Source organism: Eurosta solidaginis, chromosome 3, assembly GCF_040869045.1.
Source record: "Eurosta solidaginis isolate ZX-2024a chromosome 3, ASM4086904v1, whole genome shotgun sequence".
Taxonomy (NCBI): domain Eukaryota; kingdom Metazoa; phylum Arthropoda; class Insecta; order Diptera; family Tephritidae; genus Eurosta; species Eurosta solidaginis.
This window is the reverse complement of record NC_090321.1, coordinates 276,609,882-276,625,186: the sequence shown is the minus strand read 5'-3', so window position 1 is coordinate 276,625,186 and position 15,305 is coordinate 276,609,882. Positions and strand designations below refer to the sequence as shown.

Here is a 15,305-nt window from a genome sequence, read left to right as displayed (position 1 = left end):
AGGATCCACTTTTATTTATATTATTTATTAATATTATAAGCATTTATTTTTCATTTGCAAAGTGTTTACTATATGCAGATGACTTAAAAATATTCTCAGCTATTAAATCGCCAGAAGATGCCATAAAGCTGCATAATGATGTAAATAAGCCTCACCAATGGTACCACAATTCCCGCCTGTCTTCAAATACGCATCAGACACTTATACCTTTAAGCTGCTCTACACGTCATACGTTAGATCTCATCTTGAATATGTTGTCTTCATTTGGAGATCAAGCAACCAAACGGCCATTTGTAGAATTGAGAGAATTCAAAAAATTTTCCTTAAATATGACCTTCTGACTCCTTCCTACTCTGCACGTCTTTTACTTGTTACTTGAGGCTCTTTGGAAAATCGTACATTTATACTGTGCTTGTCATTCACGTATAATATTATTAACGGCTACATTGATTGCACATATTTGCTGTAATCGATTCGATTTAATGCTTCCCAGAGATCTCTCAGAAATTTCTTTCCATTTTATTGCGATTATTTTAGAACCAATTACGCTGGTAATGCTTCCGTTACGCATGCTATTTGGGAGTTTAACTCAATACATAATTCCGCTGCTCTCGATTTTCCTATACAAAGGGCTGAATTTATGAATACTTGAAGTCTGCTTTCTAATTATACCGATTACTTTTAGGCATAAGTATTTTTTAAATTTTCTTTTTATTATAGTCTGTAAGGATTAAAATTCATAGACTTAAATAAATAAATAAATAAATATAAACAAGTAAGGACAGGACTGTGTTCGGCTGTGTCGAAGACTTCATACCTTTCATGAATGGGGCTGAACAATAATCTTATCCCATTCGTAATCTCCAAATAATGCGCTGTATAAGTGAACAGATGTACATACCTAAAGGATTTTAAGATAAATATAAAAAAATGGCAAAAAACCCCCTTATCTGAACGATCGGTTGTATGGGATATATATTCAGACCAATTCTAAACGAAAATTCCGTGCGAGTTTTCTCCCTTCTCCCATTCCTCGTATTCTAAATAAAAATTCCTTGTGAGTTTTTTCACTTCTCCCTTTCCTCCTATTCTGAACAATGTTCGAAAAAGCGGAAACCGGTTATGGGAGAAAAGTAGGTATTATGAATGTGAGGGAGAGGGAGATTTCTCTGCCATTTCATAGGAGTTTTTTCACTTGTTAAATTAAAGGGAATGCATCAAAATAGTTAAAGGAAATTGGTTATTTTAAGAAAGAACACTTATTTGTACAAATTTGTGCTAAAAGATGTATTTATATTCTACCACAATATTCCCACTTCTAATACAACAACAACTACAACCACAATATTCTTTATTTTAAGTTGAAAAGTATATCATAAGCAACGGTAGAGCTCTTGGTATACAAATTTGATGCAGCCATCCAGAAATTGCGCAAGGATTTTTTAATAAGGCTTAAATAGATTTTGGCATATGATGAAGGACGAATTCAACTCAACTTGGCCGCCAGAAGTTTGCTTTGCTGAATGAAAGCAGGCAACTCCGGCAGATTTGTGTTATGCGGCCGTCTTCTTCTTATGTTCCGCTGTTGATGTTGCTGTGGCACCAATTCATTACTCATTTCAGTGAATACCACATGAAGTGCAATAAATACTGTGCAGTGTTTATATTTTATTTCTTAATTTCCAACAAATTTGCAACAGTAATTAAACTTTTCAATTTTTTAAACAAAATAAGAAATGTGCAACGAAATTTCAATTGACAAAACAGCTGACTTCGAAAATTCGAAATTCCTATTCCCCAAATTCTGTTCTCCCTAGGAGAACAGAATTGGAGGAATTTTTCCGCGGGAATAAAAAAATCCGCGAGAACAAAATTCCGCGAGAATATTTAGAATTGGTCTGATTATATATAGCTCCGATCAAATGATTTTTACAGGAAATCTTCTATGATATATTAGAATATATATCACCAAGTTTCACGTTTTTATATTGGAAATTAAAGGAGAAATGGCTAAAAATATTTCTATCTGAACGATCTGTTGTATGGGATATATACTATATATAACTCCGATCAAACTGATTTGTTCAGAAAGTCTTCTATGATATATTAAAATATATATCACCGAGTTTCATGTTTATACTTTCTAAATTGCGGCAGGGATGACCAAAATCTTCTTATCTGAACGATCGGTTGTATGGGAGATATATGTTATAGTGGTCCGATCCTACCAGATCCGACAAATGTCTAATATAATACAAAAATACATCTTTGCGCCAAATTTCATTGAGATATCTCACAATTTGAGGGACTAGTTAGCGTTCAAACAGACAGACGGACATGGCTATATCAACTCAGTTCGTCGCCCTGATCAATTTGGTATACTTAATGGTGAGTCTATCTTCTATATTTCTCAACGTTACAAACATCGGACCAAAGTTAATATACCATTTCATGTTCATGAAAGCTATAAAAAGCTCTCAGCTAGGTACCTAATATTCGGTTACACCTGAACTTAGACATAGATTTTATATATATGGTAGTTATTTATTTACTCTTTATAATTGTATATCTTACATTTTTGCCATAACTCAGAATGAGTAATTATACTACTACGTGGCTTATAAATCGTTTCTTAATTTCTTTCATTTCAGCTGAATGGTGCGGAAAATCTTTAATAGAATAAACACAAGAAATGCATTAATAATGCAATCAAAAACAGCAATCTACCAAAAAATCAAACAAAACATATCAAGAGTGCCACTACAAAAAAAAATAAGGAAATAGGTTAATAGGAAATAAGATATAATTAAAGTAAACAAATTTTCTTTGAAAAAAACCTCAGAAATAGTCGACATTTTAAATTAACAAAGGATTTTTTTGTAATAAAACTTTAAGAATATAAAGGCTAAAAACCATTTTGAATAGAAATGCGAATAAACAAACAAATACATATCAGCAGCAAAGGATATTATTGTAAAAACAATAACAAACGACAAAGAAAATAATTAAGTTTTACCACTTAAGGACAAAAGAACACAAAACAAAAATCAGCAGTATTTAAAAATTGCAATCAGCTGCAAAAAAGTAATAAAAACGATAACAACAACTGCTACTACAACAAAAACAACAACATTACAGCCGTTTTAGTTAAATAAACACACACAAAAATTGCGTATATGAATGTGTATGAGTGTGTGTACGTGTATTTGCTTATGTTTTCTTTAATCAAATAAGAACAAATACCTTTCGTGTAACGCATAATAATGAACAACAAAAATAACAGAAAAAATATAGTAATTCATCAAAACACTGCAAAAAAACAAAAGCTACGATAATAGAGATGCAAAACAAAACTAACAAATATCAAATGAATTGAATGGGATTTAGAGGTGATGTAACAGGTGATGAGCAGAATGAAGTGAGGGGGCCAGGAGTTTAACAAAAGTTGAATATCATAAAATGCATTTGAAGCGCGAAAACGATTTTGAAAAAAGGGTGAGCAAATAAAAATTTAACCGGCAGGGTGAAAGTTGTAGAATTGAGGGGTTAGTCTGTAGCACTGCCTGGAATAGCAACAAAAAAAAAAAAATACTAACAGTGCAACCTGTGAAGCGCGAAAACGTTGGATAATTAAAAAAAAAAAGAGTTAAAGCGAGAGAGAAAGGAGAGAGTAACAACAAATTATAATTAATAGTTTACACATAAAAGAAAAAAAAAAACCCAAAGGCAGCATACTGAAGTAGTGCAGGATCAAAGCAGCTACAAGCAAAATTGGCAAATATTATTGACAAAGTCAACTCTAGCAACCAAAACAGCCATTACACCAACAACAATATGTAATGAAACGCAAATGCGTGTTCCCAGTCCATACCTATCTATATTTACCCATCGAGTTATTGAGCAATTACATAAACACTTTTACTGAACAAAGTGCAATGTACATAAATATAATTCTCCCAGAGCAGACGAGCTCAACACTCCTTCAGCAGAATGTGTGTCAATGCAGTTAAGTGTGTAATCTTTACACACAGCAACCATATACACATACAAAGAACCAAATGCTGCTTTGAAGGCGAACAAGGAAGCGAGCGCTAAATCTAATTATACGCAACAACGTTTGCAGTAGCATACATAGGCAAGCAAGCGATAGCAATAACAACACTAAGAATAAAACAACAAGACGTCAACAGAATCAACAACCACACCTGTAGACATGCCTTGCAAGAATATTTGCTAAAACAGTGAAAGCGAACATATTATCATCAAAACAGAGAAAAGCATGCAGACAGGCATACAGACAACAACAAAATAAAGCAAAATTACGGCTGTTGCCGCCAAGTGGAGAGCAACTTAGTAGCAGTTGATTGTGTAACAACAACTGAAGGTACTCAACAACAGAAGGCATTAATAAAGATAAAGCGAAAAAATTTTGTGCTTCACTGCCTCCATTCAGACAGCATTCCACACATACTCGTCGTACGTACAACACTTATAATGGCATATTTAACAATGGAATATAGTTAAATTAGTGGTAAGAGTATATGTGTATTGGCGTAGAGCCTACATTGACAAATTTTCATTGTTGATTGTAGTTTCTAGTGCCAGTCAGTTTGCTGTTAAGCGGAAATAGTTGACGGAAATTGATGGACCACTTAAATTCCAGTGTAATGTAACACTATTCAATTTACGATGCGCTTAACAATATAATCAAATAATAACGAAAATAACTATGGCAACAAAGTGGTATAACAGTATTATTTTGAATAGTAAGAAAATAATTATATTATGCTTAGTTTGAAATATAGTAAATGTGCACACAACAAAAGATAAACAAGTTTAAATCCGAAAAATATGTATTGAAAGGGTTAATGCAAACTTTTTCAAACAAACAATCTCGCGGTTCAAACTAATAACACGGAAATATATTTTAAATTTGGACAACTTATAAACATTTTGGAGATTGCAAGTTTTACGAAGTACGCGAAAAGTTTGATGGGTGCTGTCGTCGATATTTGTGTAGAAAGCTTTCACTTCATACAACAAAAAGTCCGAATATAAAGATAAATGAAGCTTATATTGACATGCTTGCATAAGTTGTTTTCCAAGAATTATAAACAAAAATTTAGTGCGAATACTATTGCGGCAGTTAAAGCTTATATAACACATTTAATTAATGATTTAGTAACAAGCCAAAAGAAATAAAATAATTAACTGAACTGAAGTGCAAAATTTCGCGTAGTCCGTTTACTACATAAAAATGCAAAAGCTCTTCGAAAAAGCTGAACTGAGAAATCAAACGAGTTTAAAGCCCACTGGTTAACGAATTAAGAAATTAAACTTTGCTCTTTTTTAATAGCGCACCGGTACAACTAGCATTATCAGCATTGAGCAAGAATCTAGAACTTTATTAAGAGCTTCAACGTAAAACTAGCTAAAATTAGACCAAAACACCGCTCGTAAACGGGGCTAGATCTCAATTGAATTCAAAAGGAGCTTATTAAACTTGAGACAAGAACTTAGGTAATCAACTGCAATCAAGAAAAAAGGGCAACTTCGAAAGCTTTAAAAGCTTAATAGAATATTGGAACACAGCATATGCTAATCTAGCGCTATCTCGAATAATTTTCAACTCACCATGCATTTTATTGAGCATTAATAAAAATTTGAGATATTGCGTTAAAATAATAAAGTTATAGCGAAAGCTTAAATGAGTATAAAAGCTTTGCAATTTGGAACATTTTTGAAAAATCAAGCTTTTCTACACAAAAATAAGATGAAGCATGAACTCAACCAAGAATAAGGCACAACAAAGATTTAGTGAATAAAAAAAGTTCCAATGTTTAAAATGTCAAGCTACAAACTTCAAACATAATGAAATATCACAAACTGAGATACAAAAGAAAAAAAATATAAAATCACACCAGCTGTAAGCTTGCACAATACTTGCATGCTTAACTGCTCCCGAATAACTGCGCATACAACTGAGAAAATTGCGTAGAAACTTATATTGATATTAACTCAACAAAAAAATTTAAATTCAGCAAGTTTGAGTTGAAGAATTTTTGCACGTCTGTTCCATAAGACAGTAATTTTAGGAAAGAAAACCCGACAAACTTTCTGCTCGTTTTCACCAACTTAACCTAATTAATTTCTTACTTCGAAAACTGTCAAACTCACCACGGATTTTTTCTTGCAGCAACATCGATTGCTTCAAAGCGCCTTTCTTATTCTCGTAATGATTTAAAATTGTTCACCACCCCACCCTTAGTTAAGCTCAACTCTCTTCTCCGCTGATGACCGCCGCCAAAAGACGCGCAAGCAATAGCGCAACATTTAACTTAAATAACAACAACAGCAATAACGATAATAATGTTTCTGAACAACAGCATCTTCTGCAACATCGGCCACAGCAACCATATCAATATCAACAACAGCAACAGATACCTCAGTATCAGCAACAACAACATCAACAACACTTCATTTATGAACACCAACAACAGTATTCGCATAATACCTCAACATATAATACACAATATCAACAAAACGAAACTCGTCATCAGACGCGCAATCAGCAGCAGCAGCATCAGCAACAACAACAATCATCCATGCGAGATTGTTCGGTGAAGTTGCCATTGGACATTTTGTAAGTAAAATAAAAGCAATTACTTATTTGATTAAATTAACTAGAATAAAGAAGAATTAATTAATTATAATACGTGATTGTAAAAAGCATCATTAAGGTATAAGCCGACCATTTCGGAAAAGATTTAATATGACCGTATTGAACATTCTAGGCCATCCCTCCCACCACCCTCTAGTGCAATGAGGAAGAAGTCATGACTTGGAAAAGCTGCGTATTGCACTCGTATCGCATTTTTTTTAATTTGCGTATTTTGAAAATTTTAAAGTTTTAAAGTCACTGGAAAATTTGTTACAATCTGCAGGCATCAGCTCGTCCCAACCATATTTTGCATTGAAGTTGATGCATGGCCCTTATGAGCGCATCTGTACAGTTCGGCTGATAGTCCATAATTTCTCGCCGATTTGTTAGTGTTTCACTAGCATATTACCATTACCTCTTCATCATAGTCTGTTGTCGATATCTAGATGTGAGGAAAAGTGTTCCGTACAAAATCTGACGTTATATTCGTCACCAGGTTGCCATTAGCTATCTTGTAGCGAAGTTGTCATAAGTTTTCTGATTTGTGCGTAGTTTCTCGATGTTAAACTTCTCTGGTGTCATCAGTAACTAAGCGCTTTCATTGCTGCATAGTCCAAGCGAGTAATCCGTAGAGCGCACAAATTCAGGATCTCCCATCAAACAAATCGTCATCAACAAGGTTTGTGATCTTTGATCAGAAGACTGCTAAATACTTGGTACACCTTTTATGCGAGAACCTGATAATTTATGTGACTACAATTGTGCATGTTGTTATATTGCCGAGTATGACCTTTCCGACGGATCACATTGATGCGATTTCCGAATGTGATGTCTTGGAAAGGACAGCGATTTTATGTCCGAACGGCAACTGCTTAGCAAATTAATTTACTGAGAAGTATTTCATTGCACAAATACACTCGACGGGCTTGCCAAACTAAATGGGTTTACAAATCGTCGGTAACCTAATTTACACAAAACAAATGTCGACCATATTGGACATCTACGTAGATGACTTTACGCTACCGACTATCTTACACCCACCCAAAAATACTGGGTGTAATTATACTCAGTTGAGCAGAGCTCACAGAGTATATTAAGTTTGATTGGATAACGGTTGGTTGTACATATATAAAGGAATCGAGATAGATATAGACTTCCATATATCAAAATAATCAGGATCGAAAAAAAATTTGATTTAGCCATGTCCGTCCGTCCGTCCGTCCGTTAACACGATAACTTGAGTAAATTTTGAGGTATCTTGATGAAATTTGGTGTGTAGGATCCTGAGCACTCATCTCAGATCGCTATTTAAAATGAACGATATCGGACTATAACCACGCCCACTTTTTCGATATCGAAAATTTCGAAAAACCGAAAAAGTGCGATAATTCATTATAAAAGACCGATAAAGCGACGAAACTTGGTAGATGAGTTGGACTTATGACGCAAAATATAAAGTTCGTAAAATTTTGGACAATGGGCGTGGCACCGCCCACTTTTTAAAGAAGGTAATTTAAAACTTTTGCAAGCTGTAACTTGGCAGTCGTTGAAGATATCATGATGAAATTTGGCAGGAACGTTACTCTTATTACTGCATGTACGCTTAATAAAAATTAGCAAAATCGGAGAAGGACCACGCCCACTTTTAAAAAAAAAATTTTTTTAAAGTAAAATTTTAACAAAAAATTTAATATCTTTACAGTATATAAGTAAATTATGTCAAGATTCAACTCCAGTAATGATATGGTGCAACAAAATACAAAAATAAAAGAAAATTTAAAAATGGGCGTGGCTCCGCCCTTTTTCATTTAATTTGTCTAGGATACTTTTAATGCCATAAATCGAACAAAAATTAACCAATCCATTTGGTTTGAAATTTGGTAGGGGCATAGATTTTATGGCGTTAACTGTTTTCTGTGAAAATGGGCGAAATCGGTTGATGCCACGCCCAGTTTTTATACACAGTCGTCCGTCTGTCCTTCCGCATGGCCGTTAACACGATAACTTGAGAAAAAATGGATATATCTTTACTAAACTCAGTTCACGTACTTATCTGAACCCACTTTACCTTGGTATGAAAAATGAACGAAATCCGACTATGACCACGCCCACTTTTTCGATATCGAAAATTGCGAAAAATGAAAAAAATGCCATAATTCTATACCAAATACGAAAAAAGGGATGAAACATGGTAAGGTAATTGGATTGTTTTATTGACGCGACTTATAACTTTGGAAAAAACTTTATAAAATGGTTGTGACACCTACCATATTAAGTAGAAGAAAATGAAAAAGTTCTGCAGGGCGAAATAAAACACCCTTAAAATCTTGCCAGGTATTACATATATAAATAAATTAGCGGTATCCAACCGATAATGTTCTGGGTCACCCTAGTCCACATTTTGGTCGATATCTGGAAAACGCCTTCACATATACAACTACCACCACTCCCTTTTAAAACTCTCATTAATACCTTTAATTTGATACCCATATCGTACAAACAAATTCTAGGGTCACCCCTGCTCCACCTTTATGGCGATATCACGAAACGGCGTCCACCTATGGAACTAAGGAATACTCCCTTTTAAAATACTCATTATCACCTTTCTTTTGATGCCCATATTGTACAAACAAATTCTAGGGCACCCCTCGTCCACCTTTATGGCGATATCTCGAAAATTCGACCACCTATACAACAACCACCACTCCCTTTTAAAACCCTCATTAATACCTTTAATTTGATACCCATATCGTACAAACACATTCTAGAGTCACCCCTGGTCCACCTTTGTGGCGATATTCCGAAAAGGTGTCCACCTACAGAACTAAGCCTCACACCCTTTTAAAATACTCATTAACACCTTTCTTTTGATACCCATATTGTACAAACAAATTCTAGGGTCACCCCTGGTCCACCTTTATGGCGATATCTCGAAACGGCGTCCACCTATGGAACTAAGGATTACTCCCTTTTAAAATACTCATTAACACCTTTCTTTTGATACCCATATTGTACAAACAAATTCTAGGGTCACCCCTGGTCCACCTTTATGGCGATATCTCGAAACGGCGTCCACCTATGGAACTAAGGATTACTCCCTTTTAAAATACTCATTAATACCTTTAATTTGATATCCATATCGTACAAACGCATTCTAGAGTCACCCCTGGTCCACATTTATGGCGATATTTCGAAAAGGCGACCACCTATAGAACTAAGGCCCACTCCCTTTTAAAATACTCATTAATACCTTTCGTTTGATACCCATATCGTACAAACGCATTCTAGGGTCAACCCTGATCCACCCTTATGGCTATATCCCTAAATGGCGTCCACCTATAGAACTATGGCGCACTCCCTCATAAAATACTCTTTAACGCCTTTCATTTGATACTCATATCGTACAAACACATTCCAGGGTTACCCTCGGTTCATTTTCCTACATGGTTATTTTCCCTTATGTTGTCACCATAGCTCTCAACTGAGTATGTAAAGTTCGGTTACACCCGAACTTAACCTTCCTTACTTGTTTTTATATATATTCCTATTGGTTCTTCTTTAATATTAAATATATATGTAAGTAGGCTTTCCAATCTATATCTTATGTGTGAATAAAAAAAAAAAAATTATTCCACTATTATCCCAACGTTTCGCTAATAATTTTAACATCATAAGGGGAAGATTTATTAGTTTATCTATTACAAACAATATAAAAATTATCAATTAGTTACCAAACCAGACATGAAAACAACAAAGAAAAAACAATTTGGTGAATAGTTGAATATTTAGCAAAATAAACTTACGCTATTTTGTCATTAAAACAATAGAAACTTTTGTAAAAGAACATTAAAGCATAAGTCATCACAATATAATCATTACCAGCTAACTATCATGGTAGCTTTGTCAATAATAAAAATTTTTAATTTTGCAAACAAGCAATGTAGGCGGCCGCTATGTTTTCCGTAACGTTCGATCAGTTTCTACATTAATTAATAAAATCGATAGCCGTAATCCATATCCGTAAATCCTCAAATCTCTTTTCGGCAGCACTTGGGGTAAAGATAAAGACACGCTCATTACCACTTACAGAGCAATTGGCCGGCCGTATTGAGTGTTACGCATCCCCGATATGGTCGCCGTGCCTAAAAGTTACTCACCGGAAGAAAATACAGGCTTGCCAAAGAACCACAGAATATATTCTATAGAGTGAGTGAGCGAAAGTACTCTCCATTAGGGAAATAAATGGAACAATGAACAGTTTCTGTTGAATACCCAGAAACCGGGCATCCTGACAGACAGCTGATTGAAGAGGCCCCGCCTTCCAGTGACTTAAGAAGTAATCTCCGAAAGTATTTTGAGGAAATACGGCACCTGTGCACTCAGCCGTATGTGGCAGAAGAACACAAAAAGTCCTCAGTGATATCATGATATCAACAAAAAGGCGTCGTACCTTCTAGCCAGGAATTACCCGGCGAACCCCATACTTAAAGTTAAATACTGTAACGATATTTACTTGCAATTCCGCTTATTTCAAATCTTCTACTAAGGTTGGAATCACTAAACTGTTGAATAGATAACTCCGATATTGAATAATGGAAAAATGGCCTATATTAAAGTACTTCACAATAAATAATACTGCTATTGCTCGCCAGATAGCGTCTTAATCAAAACTGCCTCTCGTGCCTCTATTGCTGGTGCTTTTATACTCTGTGATTTCCTCTTGGCATCTTCTAGGCGCTTCCATAATTTACTTAGTTACCGCCATATAATTATAACTACAGATGCACGTATATAGCTTCTCATATGCGCGTGAATTTGTGAGCGACACTTCCACAATTACAATTGCATACTTTTGGGAGCATCTCAGATAAGATATCTGCATGTGTTTGTGCATCTCTTCTCCGCTGCGTGTACGTACATATGTGTAGACATAATGATTGATTCGTTTATGTAGATACATAATGATTGATTTATGGATGTGCATAAAATCACTGCTTAGCATCGGCCTAGAGATGGCAGTACCCCTTAGTGTTGCTAATATTCGTAACAATACTATAAACTTGCAGGAGAGGAAAGCAATCCATCCAGAGAGGCGCGCGTCAGTCTAGCCCAACTTCAAACGAAACTAAATCATTTTGTTAAGTTAACATTGATTTTGAAATTATATCGTTTCGTTTGTTGAGCATCCTTGGAATAATTTCAAAATCATTTTAGTGGAGAGTAGTATTTATGTAAGAACTGGATATCCACCAGACGTTGTTCTCCCCTAACTTTGGTTTATCTGCGTGAATTTTGAGAAATTATTATCTCTTATTCTCTATCCCCCTTACTCATTTTTTATCTATTTCCATAAATTTCTTCCTCTTCGCAGTATTCTCTCATTTCCTCTCTTTCCTCTCCCTGCCTCCATGCCTTATCTCTCTCTACCTCTACAAAATCTGCTTTATGGGGGATATATGATATAGTGATCTGATCTGGCTGGTTCCGACAAATGTCTAATTGGACATCGAGTACTCACCCTGCAAAAATCGTTGGACCATGTGGTCCACTGGAGTATATACCATTCTACTCCACTGTAATGCAGCGATGGACCAACTCATGTTTCTACACGAACATGTTGTAAACCGAACATTGCTCGTTTTTAACGATTGTAATCACTACACGATGTTTATTGGACTGTAGGTACTCCATGGATTACTCTGATGTAATGCAGAGCTGGAGTATATGGTCCGGTCTTAGGACATCGCAATATTAATTGGACCATATTTTTTGTATGAATTGTGGTTAATTTTGGAGCACTCGCTTGGTACATAGCGAGTACTCCATACATGCATGCATGGAGTACTCGCGATTTTTGTAGGGCGCTCATCAAATTTTATGAAGATATCGTTTGCGTTCAAACAGACAGACGGACTTGGCTAAATCAAACATGATTGCTAACCTGATCAATTGGAAGAAGAGACAGACTTTCCCCTTTAAGAATTTAAAATTTTGAGATCCGTAACAAGCTTAGTTTAGCATTTCATTTTCATAAAACAAATAATAATTACCCAAGTCAGAAAATTTTTCACCAAGTATTTGAAAAAATGGTTCTCAAGATACAATTGAAGTTCGATGTGTAATGTATGGCTGAAAAACGATTTTTTTTTTTTTTTCAAATTAACAAGATGTCACCAAGTTTTCGAAATTCAACCATAGCAGTCGTTATATCACACATACATATAAACATAGCATCTTAAAAGAACAAAACACATAATGACAAATGATCTGCTTCGGTTTCAGTTTCATACTTTTAAGCTTTTAAACCTGATTTTTCGACCTTGTTTTCGAACATGTTTGTTTCTGTTCCAATTACTGTTTCGGCTAGAGTTTCGGGAATAGTTTAATTTCTCCTTTCAACAAATTTCGGCTTTTGTTACCTGTTTAGCTTTGGATTTGGTTCCAGTTACGGTTAAGTTAAGGTTCCTTTTCAATTCCGGTTCTGCTTTTTCTCGGGATTTGGTTTTGATTTCGATTATGGTTTCAGTTACGTCATTGGATCTAACTTCGATTCGGTTGCAATTCCCATTTCTGATTTGGTTTCGGTTAAGAATTTCGATTCATTGTGGCATATCCGATAACGCTTGTTTCTAATTTGGTAGCGGTTCTGGTTTCTTTTTCGACTTCGAATCCGGTTTCTGTATCGGTTTCAGTCACATTTCGGTTCGGAATGCACGGTCTTGTTAAGGTTTTGGAGACGTTGGGTACCGGTTACGGGTAAGGTTTTAGTTTCTGTCCTGTTTCGATTTCTGTTTCTGTTAGGAGTCGGTTTCGTTTTCCGTTCCTGTTTTAGTTTTGCTTGATGTCTCTGTGTCAGTTTAAGTTTTGATTCTGGTTTCGGTTCCTGTTTTGATTTCAGTGTCGGTTAATGTCCCAGTGTAGATTCCAGATTTGGTTCCAGTTTCCGTTCCTGCTTTCATGTCAGTTTCCGTGCCGGTTTCTGTTTCAGTTTAGGTTTCGATTCCGGTTTGGTTTTCGTTTCGGGTTCACGCGTCCCGTTTCTAAATTTTCCATTTATTTACTTCTCTTCCACACCTGTAACGTGCCTGACTGCTAAGGTGGTGACCAGCGGCAGTAGGCTTGCTTGCATCTCAGGCTAGAGTGTTTAATTTTTTTTCCCTCTTTTCGCCTCTCTTATTCCGAAAAAGTCCACCCTCACATAAGTAAAAAGTCGCGGGTAGTATGATAACCGTGCTTCAGGTATGTCGGCCATCTCAAGTGCGTGCGGCTAAAATCTATCAGATATAAATCCTCTACTGCCGCAGAACATCTTGTTGCCTGAGTCGACGTTTGCCGAGTTCTCAGCCGGCTGTTCCTAGGTCTGTAACGTTTAATTTCGAAGACACATAGCCCCACTGTGAGATAACAGTAGCTTCCTCAAATTCTTCAACACAGAACATAACGAATTGCTTGTATTCCCTAGGATCGGATTGTAATCAGGAGAGAACAGTTTTGAAACCTGTCCAATAGTGTACTCCATCGACTTTGCAGGCAATGGCTTTCAACACCGTGTTTCCAAGCCTCGCTCCTATCACCGCTGCGAGCAGCTCATTCGAGGGATAGATACAACAAAAAACAGCGCTCTAGAGATACAAGTAATGCAGTTGTAGCCTTGTGTATTCCTTAATTTTCCACTCCTACATTATTTTCATGCAGCATAAACGATTTCCTTTAATTCTAAAAAAATATCATGTCAACTCGAATATGAAGTACGTTTTCGAATCATCCGAGCAGCAATTTTAGATCGCTATAAGCTAATTATAGCATTCGGAAAAGGGGTCAGTGCATTGGAAAGATGTCTGGTAATGTCGTATATAAGAGGGGAAATTTTTCTGATCCAGTCCCTATTATAGTTTTTATACCCAAAAATGTATGCCAGGATGCAGCGATCGTAACGTTGGAAATACCCATATACTTGTGCTATATCACACACTCGCGTTATAAGAAAATATATTTTGAAAACTATACCAAAGCCCGAATACCGTCATCATAGCTTAAATTTATTACACAAGCGTGCCGTTATGTGTACATTAGGGTGTCCTTATTTTCCAAAGTATACCGCTTCTCGACCTCACCACCCAAAATGATTGCAATAACAACGAAATTTAAGGTCAATCAAAAATGATGTAGAGGTCGAAATCGTAAAAAGTGCGAATTCTTACACTTCCTTGATTCACCCTAATTCATTTATTGTAAGCGTAGTTACCTCTCATTTGTTATAAATAACCCCTATAAATGTTACTTTTAAACATATCTAATATTACGAAAATTGGATAAATTATAAAAAAGTTATAAAATATAAGAGATACCATGGTTACTCGCAAAATTTTCAATTTTTTGTTATGAATGTACATAATTTTTTGGCATACGCAGTTTTGTAGTCCCTTCAATGTGACTTTGACGACTTGCAAGTTTCACAACGCTGTCAACTTCCGTTTAATTTTGAGCAATTTTTAGGGGGGGTGCCTTCCAAAATCCAAACAATTTTTTTTCTCTCCAAACAACTAAGGGTCAACCCAATGTACTTATCCTAAATGTTACTCATACGCAGCGTACTAACAAGTTGTGGTTAATATTATATTATATGTTTTGTTGTAAACTCCAC

General features: G+C 35.6%; 1 protein-coding gene across 5 annotated transcripts in view; it reads left to right on the top strand.

The window, feature by feature from the left end:
- The window catches only part of Hs3st-A (Heparan sulfate 3-O sulfotransferase-A), a 638,465-nt gene that overhangs the window by 545,331 nt on the left and 77,829 nt on the right, over positions 1-15,305 (top strand). For all 5 annotated transcript variants that reach the window (XM_067776611.1, XM_067776610.1, XM_067776609.1 and 2 more), the window contains one exon: positions 2,652-6,643. In XM_067776611.1, coding sequence (XP_067632712.1) covers positions 6,294-6,643 — 350 coding nt within the window. In that variant the 5' untranslated portion in view covers positions 2,652-6,293. The remainder of the gene's footprint in view (positions 1-2,651; positions 6,644-15,305) is intronic.